Genomic DNA, 12,461 nt, shown 5'->3' with positions numbered 1-12,461 from the left:
TCACTCTCTGTTCTCCATTTAAAACCCTTTTCAAAACCTCTTGTTCACTCTAAATTTATTGCTTCTTGGGCCAAATACTGTCCCTGCAATCACATCACCATGTTAACTGTTCAAATTATTCCTCTACTTGATTCTGAATATTAGATTGCCAATCACCTGTATGGCACCCACTAATATCTAGAAATCCACAGTCTTGCATCAGGAAACAGGAAAAACTGCAGTGGGATGGATGAATAAATGATGATCTGAAGAAGGAAGATTCAGCTGTTTCTTTGGAGGCAGGAGCATCTGACACCCCAGGCATTAATGAGAGTAGATAACCCTGAAATCCAGTACCGCTGTATTTGGCCAGGTCAAGCCAAGTCACATCAAGACAAGTTTATTGTCATATGCACAAGTACAGCAATATACAGATAAGATGAAAACAATTCTTGCTGTAGCATCACGGCATGTAGATTCAGATAACACCCAGAACATCAATAAGAAAAGCCAGTGAAGAAAAAGATAGTGCAAGACAAGACAAGACATTAGTGGAAACAAAAGCACATTCAGAGACAAGTGGGCAGTAATGCAAGAAGTGGTCAGTGTTTTATTGCTGAAGTAGAATTAGGGTTAGATAAGTTGTTTGAAGAATTTGATGTTTGCAGGAAAGTAATTGTTCATATTCACAAAGTGTGGAACTTCATGCTTCCTGTCTGATGGAAGCAGGCAGAAGAGGAAAAGGCAAACCAAGACATCATTCACCAAGGAACCATGAATCCCTCATGATACATTACTATATTTATTATGACCCTGTATACTGTTTATTCTGTGAGTATCACTCCAGCTAGGAATTTCATTGTACCCTGCCAAAAGTGACAATAAATTTATCTAACTCAAAATCTAATCTAAATCATCAACCTGAAGCCTTTGCTTTCCTCTCTCCCAGATGCTTCCTGACTTACCGGCTTTTTTTTCTTTCAGATTTCCAGTACAGTATCTGCAGTTTTGTTTATTTCTGAAACAAAGCCCTTTAAGAGAAACATTGTGGCAGTCAGATATTTTTTCCCCCTGAGAGAGAGCAAATCCCTTTAAATGTGCCTGCCTTCTCTTAAAGGCGTGCTCTTCGTTGTTGGAGCGGCAGAGAGTGAGCGGTGTTGGGTGGCGGGCGGTCTTATGTGACTTTGCAGCGCCTGTGTAATCTGCGAGTGGGCGAACGGGAATTGTCGTGAACTGTGTGCTCGTCCATCTCAGCTGTCCTGGCCGTTCCCCTTTCCCGACTCCCTGCATCCCAATGCCGGCCGCCTCGAGTAAGAGCGGCCCCCAGCAGCAGCAGCGAGCGGGCCGTTCAGCCATGGCAGCCAGCGACTATTCCATCAACTTGACAGTGCAGCAAGTGCTGAGCCTGTGGGCGCATGGTACCCTGCGGCATTTCACAGGTAGAGAACGGTGGGGGTGGGTGGTGGGTGTAGGGGAAGGAGGGAGAGGATGGCGAGGCAGTGACTGGGTTTGTGCTAGAGCAGTTCGACACAAGACAACAGAGCAGGGGTAGAGACTCCCTATCTACCCGTACATCCCCTCCAGGCAGCAGAGGCGCCTTACTCATTCATTCCCTCCCAAGGACAAAGGGTTCCTATCTATCCACCCATTTCCTCTGAGAGGGTATCGGCTCCACATCCAACCAGAGTCTCCCCGCTGCGGCCCGAGCTGCCGGCGACCCAATCCGGCCAATGGACGCGCTGGGTTTAAGCTCCTCGGGGTGAAACTAACCATTCTGACGCATTGAAACCCAGCGCTATCGATTTAAAGGCCAGGGCTGCTCCTGGAACCAGGTTAAAGCTACTCTATATTGTTGAGAAAATTTGAGAGCGTTTGCACAATTTTGTTCTCCATCAGCTGAAGGAACGAAATTGCACAATTTATTTGATCTGTAGAGGAAAAGAGAACGTGCACATTTCAAAACTTTCTTTTTATATATTCCTTATTTTATGAATTATGCTGAATAAAGAGTTAATTACATTACTCACCGTGTAAGTGCTGAGGAAATAAGAAACTGCATCGTGAATTATACATCAAACTACCAGCCTGCTAGAGGAATCGCTCTTTGTCTGGGTTTAGATGACAGTAACACCATTGGCAGTCGGATTACTAAATACTATTTAGTAACTACTTGTACAGTATACAAAGTGCTTTTGAGTTGGAACCTTGTATATATTTAAAATTTATCTAAAATAATTAAAATAGTGTTTTAAGCAACTTTCATTGCAAGTTTTGAATTTAATTAGGCTATTAGAAAAAAATGGAATTTGATGTTGCCTTGAGTGCAATCAAATGAGAATGAAAATGCACTTTGAGTAGTTCATAAATGTGGGACAAGCAGCCCTTTGGCCATTTGATCTTGACACCTGTTTATATGCTGCGTGGGTATGTGAGCGCCAATGGGCTGCAGAGACATTTCCAATAGAATGGGATAGCTTGGAGTTGGTATGCACTTAATGGGCTGAATGGTCTTCCGTTACTTTAAATGGTTTAACTATTTGATAAAACTTTAGGTTGTAAAGCAGAGTGTGTGTCTTATCCAGTAATTAAAATCATATTTCTTTGGTAAATATATTTCCTTACTATTACTAATATTACTATGTAATATTTCTTTTAAAACTGACATATGGCAAAACCATCTAGCAAGTTGGTATGTTTTATTGGCCAGCACTGATGCACAGAGCTAGAGTGTGTTATGTGAAACCATTGGCGGTCATGCTTTTAGTTGTCTAGTCCTTGAGCTGTGGAGTTTCCCTCCCCTATACCTCTTAAACCACCCTCCCCCATCTGTCCTTGTGATTTCCTGCAGCATTAATACAATGTTATTGTGGGGGCTTCAAAACTGCTGGCATTCCAGTGTTTTGTAGTGTCGTGCCTGGCTACCAAATACTTGCACAGTTTACTATTTCTTGGTACACTCTCTTTGCTATGGCCTGGACTTGGTCTAGGTTTACATCCCACACAATTAGAGTGGATGTGATCAGAGGGAATTGCTTTTACTAATGCGAGGAAAGCTCTCTTTTCCACACCATTAGAACACACAGGTTGAAATAATTTCATCATCTATAGATCTGTATTGAGTATATTTTTAATGGTGCTATGAAGTCTGAATTTTAAAGCCGATTAATGCAGCACTGGCTTCATCTTGCAGGATTTCAGTTGATGAATGTTGACCTTGTTCAACTTTACAGTGCCTGGAAAGGGCCACCACAGCATTATACTTTGAACAATAAAGCTTGTTCCCAGTCCTCTTGACAACTTCCTGTTAGATTTGGGCATGAAAAGCAAGGGTATTATTGATTTTTGTTTCACTAGTTTGCCTTTCTAATATGGCTGCACTTTATGCCCAGAGTATGGCTGGGTTGGAGCCTTCTGCTTTTGATTGTAGGTTCCTTCACTCTTATTTGTAAATAGTTAAAATGAGTGTCCCATCATTTTTTTTTATTTTAAATTGCGCTTTTCAGTTGCATGGAAGAACGAGTTTCAAAGCTTGGTTTCACAGTTATTCAGCTGGAATAGGTTTATTATTGTCATGAGCACTGAAATAGAGTGAAAACTTTTTTGTATGTCATCCACACAGATGATTTAAAAACATAAGTAAATTGTTGTCATACAGATGGAAAAGCAATAACATTGCAGGGTACTGTATACAATTAGAGTAAGAGTGCAAATAAATAATGAGGTGCAAGGGCCATAACAAGGTAGATGGTGAGGTCGAGAGTTTATTTTTAATATACAAGAGGTCACTTAAGGGACTTGTAACTGCATGGCAAAAATTGTACTTGAGCCTGGTGCGATGTGTGGAGATTGACAGTGTGGAGAGACCTGGAGCATTTGTGAATTCTGGTAGCTTTGGAGAAAAGAGTTAAATTACGATTTCAGTCTTAGGGAGGTGGTCACACCGGGACCACAGGAGGCAGGTAGGTGGGTCATGGTTAGGAGGGGTAAGGGGAAGAGTGAGGTACTAGAGAGTACCCCAGTGGCTGTATCCCTTGACAATAAGTACTCCTGTTTGAGTACTGTTGGGGGGGACAGCCTACCTAGGGGAAGCAACAGTGGCTGTGCCTCCGGCACAGAGTCCGGCCCTGAAGCTCAGAAGGGTAGGGAAAGGAAGAGGAAGGCAGGAGTAATAGGGGACTTGATAGTTAGGGGGTCAGATAGATGATTCTGTGGACGCATTCAGGAGACCTGGATGGTAGTTTGCCTCCCTGGTGCCAGGGTCCGGGATGTTTCTGATCGCGTCCAAGATATCCTGAAGTGGGAGGGTGAGGAGCCAGAGGTCGTGGTACATATAAGTACCTATTCCTACATAGGTAGGAAAAGGGAAGAGGTCCTGAAAGGAAAATATAGGGAATTAGGAAGGGAGTTGAGAAGAAGGACCACAAAGGTAGTAATTTGGGGATTACTGCCTGTGCCACATGACAGTGAGAGTAGAAATGGATTGAGGTGGAGGATAAATGCATGGCTGAGGGATTAGAGCAGGGGGCAGGGATTCAAGTTTCTGGATCATTGGGACCTCTTTTGGGGCAGGTGTGACCTGTACAAAAAGGACAGGTTGTACTTGAATCCTAGGGGGACCAATATCCTGGCGGGGAGATTTGTGAAGGCTACTGGGGAGACTTTAAACTAGAATGGTTGGGGGTGGGAATCAGCTTGAAGAGACTAGGGGAGAGGAGGTTAGTTCACAAATGGAGAAAGCTAGTAGACTGTGTGAGGGAGGATAGGCAGGTAATAGAGAAGGGGAATGCTCAGACGGAAGATGAATGGGAGAAGGAAGAAAAAGATAAAGTTGTTTGCACCATTAGGGATAAACAGAGTAAGAGGTGGTGAGTTTCTTAAATGCATCTATTTTAATGCTAGGAGCATTGTAAGAAAGGTGGGTGAGCTTAGAGCATGGATTGATACCTGGAAATATGATGTTGTAGCTATTAGTGAAACATGGTTGCAGGAGGGGTGTGATTGGCAACTAAATATTCCTGGATTTCATTGCTTCAGGTGTGATAGAATCAGAGGGGCAAGATGGGGAGGTGTTGCTTTGCTTGCCAGAGAAAATATTACAGCGGTGCTTTGTCAGGATAGATTAGAGGGCTTGTCTAGGGAGGCTATTTGGATGGAATTGAGGAATGGGAAAGGTGTAGTAACAATTATAGGGGTGTATTATAATGGGGGCGAGAATTGGAGGAGCAAATTTGTAAGGAGATAGCAGATATTGGTAGTAAGCACAAGGTTGTGATTGTCGGAGATTTTAATTTTCCACACATAGACTGAGAAGCCGATTCTGTAAAAGGGCTGGATGGTTTGGAGTTTCTAAAATGTGTGCAGGATAGTATTTTGCAGCAATACATAGACGTACCGACTAGAGAATGGGCAGTGTTGGATCTCCTGTTAGGGAGTGAGATAAGTCAGGTGATGGAGGTATGTGTTGGGGAGCACTTCGGGTCCAGTAATCACAATACCATTAGTTTCAATATAATTAGGGAGAAGGATAGGACTGGACCCAGGGTTGGAGTAAGGCTAACTTTGAGGAGATGCGAAAGGATTTAGAAGGAGTGGATTAGGACAATTTGTTTTTTGGGAAGGATGTAATAGAGAAATGGGGGTAATTTAAAGGTGAAATTTTTAGGGTACAGAATCTTTATGTTCCTGTTAGGTTGAAAGGAAAGGTTAAAAGTTTGAGAGAGCCATGGTTTTCAAGGGATATTGGAAACTTGGTTTGGAAAAAGAGAGAGATCTACAATAAAGATAGGCAGCATGGAGTAGATGATGTGCTTGAGGAATATAAAGAATGTAAAAAGAATCTTAAGAAAGAAATTAGAAAAGCTAAAATAAGATATGAGGTTGCTTTGGCAAGTAAGGGGAAAATAAATCCAAAGGATTTCTACAGTTATATTAATAGCAAAAGGATAGTGAGGGATAAAATTGGTCCCTTAGAGAATCAGAGTAGACAGCTATGTGTGGAGCCAAAAGAGATGGAGGAGATTTTGAACAATTTCTTTTCATCGGTATTCACTAAGGAGAAGGATATTGAATTGTGTAAGGTAAGGGAACCAAGTAGGATAGTTATGGAAATGATGATGATTAAAGAAGAGGAAGTACTGGTGTTTTTAAAGAATATAAAAATGGATAAGTCTCCAGGTCCTGACGGGATATTCCCTTGGACCTTGAGGGAAGTTAGTGTAGAAACAGCAGGAGCTCTGACATAAATATTTCAAATGTCATTACAAAACGGGGATGGTGCTGGAGGATTGGCATATTGCTCATGTAGTTCCATTGTTTAAAAAGGGTTCTAAGCATAAACCTAGCAATTATCGGCCTGTAAGTTTGACCTCAGTGGTGGGTAAATTAATGGAAAGTATTCTTAGACATGGTATATATAATTATCTGGATAGACAGGGTCTGATTAGGAACAGTCAACATGGATTTGTGCGTGGAAGGTCATGCTTGACAAATCTTATTGAATTTTTTGAAGAGCTTACGAGGAAAGTTGATGAGGGTAAAGCAGTGGATGTTGTCTATATGGACTTCAGTAAGGCCTTTGACAAGGTTCCACACGGAAGGTTTGTTAGGAAGGTTCAATCGTTAGGTATTAATATTGAAGTAGTAAAATGGATTCGACAGTGGCTGGATGGGAGATGAAGAGAGTAGTGGTGGATATCTCTTTGTCAGGTTGGAGGCCGGTGACTAGTGGTGTGCCTCAGGGATCTGTACTGGGTCCAATGTTGTTTGTCATATACATTAATGATCTGGATGGTGGGGTGGTAAATTGGATTAGTAAGTATGCAGATGATACTAAGATAGGTGGTGTTGTGGATAATGAAGTAGGTTTTCAAAGCTTCCAGAGAGATTTAGGCCAGTTAGAAGAGTGGGCTGAATGATGGCAGATGGAGTTTAACGTTAATAAGTGTGAGGTGCTACATTTTGGTAGGACTAATCAATAAGGACATACATGGTAAATGTTAGGGCATTGAGGAATGCAGTAGAACAGAGTGATCTAGGAATAATGGTGCACAGTTCCCTGAAGGTGGAATCTCATGTGGATAGGGTGGTGAAGAAAACTTTTGGTATGCTGGCCTTTCTAAATCAGAGCATTGAGTATAGGAGTTGGGATGTAATGTTAAAGTTGTACAAGGCATTGGTGAGGCCAAATTTGGAGTATTGTGTACAGTTCTGGTCACTGAATTATAGGAAAGATGTCAGCAAATTAGAGTACAGAGGAGATTTACTAGAATGTTACCTGGGTTTCAGCACCTAAGTTACAGAGAGTGGTTGAACAAGTTAGGTCTTTATTCTTTGAAGTGTAGAAGGTTGAGGGGGATAGATAGAGTTGATGTGGATGGGCTTTTTCCATTCAGAGTAGGGGAGATTCAAACAAGAAGACATGAGTTGAGAGTTAAGGGGGGAAAGTTTAGGGGTAACACGAGGGGGAACTTCTTTACTCAGAGAGGAAAGAGCTTCCAGTAGAAGTGGTAGAGGCAGGTTAAAAAATTGGATAGGGATATGGACAGGAAAGAAATGGAGGGTTATGGGCTGAGTGCTGGTAGGTGGGACTAGGTGAGAGTAAGCGTTCGACACGGACTAGAAGGGCCGAGATGGCCTGTTTCCGTGCTGTAATTGTTATATGGTTATATGTTGTAACACCCATGCTCTGAAGCTTACCGTGGTTGTGGGTCAAAAAAGGCAAATTATATGTTTTATGGCACTAAATAAAGTTATTGTACAGTCCCCTTTTTAAATAAACAAGTGTACTTGGATTCAACTGCTAAACCTGATCGGGTTTCCAATATGACAGTGACAAAGGTTTTTTTAATCCTTCCCAAACCTGGCTGCAGCTTTTAATACCATTGAGACATCATTGTCGTCTCATCATCTGAGTGTTCTTGTCCAATTGGGGAGACTTGCCAGGTTGAATCTTCTTGAACATAGTCAATGAATTTGGGTGCAGCATGCTCCCCTTAAATAGTCACCTCTGGTGTCCAGTCACAAACAAGAGAAAATCTGCATTTGCTGGAAATCCAAGCAAAAATACACAAATGCTGGAGGAATTCAGCAGGCCAGGCAGCATCTTTGGAAAAAGAGTATTGTTGACTTTTTGGGCTGAGACCCTTCGACAGGACTGGAGGAAAAAGTGCTGAGGAGTGGATTTAAAATATACATAAATCTACTCCTCAGTTTTCTTTTCTCAGCCCGAAACATCGACAATACTCTTTTGCATAGATGCTGCCTGGCCCGCTGAGTTCCTCCAGCATTTTATATGTGTTGCCCAGTTTACTTGTTTAATGTTCAGTACTGGGTGAGCCAAAATTTCCTCCAAATAATTACTTGGAAGAGGGTTGCCATTATTTTTGGTCGCCAGTGTAATCTTCATTCCCTTCCCTGGCAACCACCTGAAACTGAAACAGATGGTTACATTTGCTCGGGTAAGTATGCTATATAACTCAATGAATCGATGAGTTTAGGACCAGACATCTGTGCCATCAGGAAGGCTAGTGTCTTTCATTCTAGCCTGTTGCTCTGCTGCACCCACTCCTTCCCCCTCACCTGCATTAGCTCCTTGTTAGCCCTCATCTCCATTTGTTTTTTTAACTTCCTCGTCTCCCTTGTTGTACCTTCTGTGAATTTGCAATCTTTGGGAAACTCTTTTCTGTTTGTCCCCGTTACTCACACTTTGATTTTCAAAATGATCAACGTTGCTTTCAAACTGTAGCCAAGCCTTTCCACTGCCCAGCACCCTCTCCCACTGTTGATCCATTGGTGACCCTGCCTCGAGATCTGAAATTTAATCCCCATATTATTGCAGTTCTTAAATGATCTTCCTTATTGATCAATGCAAGGAATCTGCTTTGCTGTCAGATTTTGGTCTTTGGGCACAAACATGAGAAAATCTGCAGATATTGGAAATCCAAGGCAAAATACACACAATGCTGGAGGAACTCGGCAGGTCAGGCAGCATTTATGGAAATGTATTTCCATAGATGCTGCCTGACCTGCTGGGTTCCTCCAGCATTTTATCTTTGTTCTTTGGGACTTTTTTTCTAATACAACTTGTTCTTTTCAAAGCAGTACCCCTTTGTCACCCAATGCCCCCTTTCCTTCGCCCATAAACTGCCTTCACTTTAGACCTAAACTTGTGAGGTGAGGACCAGAAGTTGCTGTACTTTTAGGCTTGGACAAAATAATATTAATTACACTTTTTAATGAATTCACACTGTATTCACAGTACATATTACAGGAACATCAATACAGTCATTGCGCAATGATGTTGATGGAGTCTTGTGAATAAAAGTCCTATTGATAGAACAAACCTATTTTAATAGGCAATGACAGAGAAGCAAATAGGTGGCATTAATCAAATTAGATGGGGAAAGATGTTAAGAGAATGACAACATTTTGTAACTTATTTGGGTTTAGTAATTCTTGAAGTTAGTGAATGGTAGAGTCCGGGATGTTTCAGATCATGTCCAAGATATCCTGCAGTGGGAGGGAGAACAGCCAGAGGTCGTGGTACATATTGGTATCAATGACATAGGTAGGAAAAGGGAAGAGGTCCTGGAAAAAAGACTACAGGGAGTTAGGAAGAAAGTTGAGAAACAGGACCCCAAAGGTAGTAATCTTGGGGTTACTGCCTGTGCCACGTGACAGTGAGAAAAGGAATAGAATGAGGTTGAGGATAAATGCGTGGCTGAGGGATTGGGGCAGGGATTCAGATTTCTGGATCATTGGGACCTCTTTTGGGGCAGGTGTGACCTGTGCAAAAAGGACAGATTGCACTTGAATCCCTGGGGGACCAATATCCTGGCAGGGAGGTTTGCCAAGGCTACTGGGGAGTGTTTAGACTAGAACTGTTGGGGGGTGGGAACCGAACTGAAGAGACTGGGGAAGAGGAGGCTGGCTCACAAATAGAGAATGCTTGTAGATGGCGCGAGAAGTAGGATAGGCAGGTGATAAAGAAGGGATGCGCTCAGACCGAAGGTTTGAAATGTGTCTATTTTAATGCAATGAGTGTTGTGAACAAGGCGGATGAGCTTAGAGCGTGGATTAGTACTTGGAGGTATCATGTGTCCATTACAGAGACTTGGATGGCTCAGGGACAGGAATGGTTACTTCAAGTGCCAGGTTTTAGATGATGCAGAAAGGACAGGGAGGGAGGCAAAAGAGGTGGGGACGTGGCACTGTTGATCTGACATAGTGTCACGGCTGCAGAAAAGATGGACGCCATGAAGGAATTGTCTACAGAGTCACTGTGGGTGGAGATTAGGAACACAAAGGGGTCAATAACTTTACTGAGTTTTTTATAGGCCGCCCAATAGTAACAGGGATATTGAGGAGCAGCTAGGGAAAAAGATCCTGGAAAGGTATATTAGTAACAGAGTTGTCGTGATGGGAGATTTTAATTTCCCAAATATCGATTGGCATCTCTCTAGAGCAAAGGGTGGAGTTTGTTAGGTGTGTTCAGGAAGGTTTTTTGTCACAGTATGTATATAACCCTAGAAGAGGAAAGGCTGTACTTGATTTGGTGTTGGGAAATGAACCTGGTCTGGTGTCAGATCTCTCGGAGAGCATTTTGGAGATAGTGATCATAATTCTATCTCCTTTACAATAGCATTGGAGAGAGATAGGAACAGAAGTGATAAAAGCGTTTAATTGGAGTAATGGGAATTATGAGGCTATCAAGCAGGAAATTGGAAGCTTAAATTAGAAACAGATGTTCTCAGGGAAAAGTACGGAAGAATGTGGCAAATGTTCAGGGGATATTTGTGTGGAGTTCTGCATTGGTAAGTTCCAATGAGAGAGGGAAGTTATGGTAGGGTACAGGAACCGTGGTGTACAAAGGCTGAAATAAATCTAGTCAAGAAGAAAAGAAAAGCTTACAAAAGGTTCAGAGAGCAAGGTAATGTTAGAGATCTAGAAAATTATAAGGCTACTAGGAAGGAGCTTAAGAAGGAAATTAGGATTGCCAGAAGTGGTCATGAAAAGGCCTTGGCGGGCAGGATTAAGGGAAAACCCCAAGGCATTCAACAAGTATGTGAAGAGCAAGAGGATAAGACATGAAAGAATAGGACCTATCAAGTGTGACAAAGGAAAGTGTGTATGGAACCGGAGGAAATAGCAGAAGTACTTAATGAATACTTCAGTATTCACTATGGAAAAGGATCTTGGTGATTGAAGTGATGACTTGCAGTGGACTGAAAAGCTTGAGCATGTAGATATTAAGAAAGAGCTTTTGGAAAGCATCAAGTTGGATAAGTCGCTGGGACCAGATGAGATGCACCCCAGGCTACTGTGGGAGGTGAGGGAGGAGATTGCTGAGCCTCTGGCGATTATCTTTGCATCATCAGTTGGGACAGGAGAGGTTCCGGAGCATTGGAGGATTGTGGATGTTGTTCCTTTATTCAAGAAAGGGATTAGAGACAGCCCAGGAAATTATAGACCGGTGAGTCTTACCTCAGAGGTTGGTAAGTTGATGGAGAAGATCCTGACAGGCAGGATTTATGAACATTTGGTGAGGTATAATATGATTAGTAACAGGTAGCATGGCTTTGTCAAGGCCAGGTCGTGCCTTACAAGCCTGATTGAATTTTTTGATGATGTGACAAAACACATTGATGAAGGAAAAGTAGATGTAGTGTATATGGATTTCAGCAAGACATTTGATAAGGTACCCCATGCAAGGCTTATTGAGAAAGTAAGGAGCCATGAGATCCAGGGGGACCTTGCTTTGTGGATCCAGAACTGGCTTGCCCACAGACGGCAATGAGTGGTTGTAGATGGGTCATATTCTGCATGGGGGTCGGTGACCAGTGGAGTGCCTCGGGGATCTGTTCTGGGACCCTTACTCTTCGTGATTTTTGTAAATGACTTGGATGAGGAAGTAGAGGGATGGGTTAGTAAGTTTGCTGATGATGCAAAGGTTGGAGGTGTTGTGGATAGTGTGGAAGGCTGTCAGAGGTTACAGCGGGACAGTGATAGGGTGCAAAACTGGGCTGAGAAGTGGCAGATGGAGTTCAACCCAGATAAGTGTGAAGTGGTTCATTTTGGTAGGTCAAATATGATGGTAGAGTATAGTATTAATGGTGTGACTTTTGACAGTGTGGAGGATCAGAGGGATCTTGGGGTCCGAGTCCATAGGATGCTCAAAACAGCTGCGCAGGTTGACGCTGTGGCATACGGTGTATTGGCCTTCATCAATCGTGGAATTGAATTTAGGAGCTGAGAGTTAATGTTACAGCTATATAGGACCCTGGTCAGACCGCACTTGGAGTGCTGTGCTCAGTTCTGGTCGCCTCACTACAGGAAGGATGTGGAAGCCATAGAAAGTGCAAAAAAAAAACTTAAGCAAGAAATCAGGAGGGCTAAAAGAAGACATGAGGTAGCTTTGGGAGTCAAGGTGAAGATTAATCCAAGGAGCTTCTACAGGTATATTAATAGGAAAAGGATAGTAAGGG

General features: G+C 42.6%; 1 protein-coding gene across 2 annotated transcripts in view; it reads left to right on the top strand.

Annotated features, from left to right (window-relative positions):
* The first annotated feature begins 1,122 nt into the window (after nucleotides 1-1,122).
* tmem170b (transmembrane protein 170B) overlaps nucleotides 1,123-12,461 on the top strand; it is an 84,788-nt gene continuing 73,449 nt past the window's right edge. For both annotated transcript variants that reach the window (XR_012095675.1, XM_073023914.1), the window contains exon 1: nucleotides 1,123-1,418. Coding sequence is in view for 1 of the 2 variants with exons in the window: in XM_073023914.1 (XP_072880015.1) it covers nucleotides 1,274-1,418 (145 nt within the window). In the remaining variant the exon portion in view is untranslated. The remainder of the gene's footprint in view (nucleotides 1,419-12,461) is intronic.

The sequence above is a fragment of the Hemitrygon akajei genome, chromosome 20 (assembly GCF_048418815.1).
Source record: "Hemitrygon akajei chromosome 20, sHemAka1.3, whole genome shotgun sequence".
NCBI lineage: Eukaryota > Metazoa > Chordata > Chondrichthyes > Myliobatiformes > Dasyatidae > Hemitrygon > Hemitrygon akajei.
Note: the sequence above shows the minus strand (reverse complement) of the source record. Positions and strands in the feature narration are given on the sequence as shown.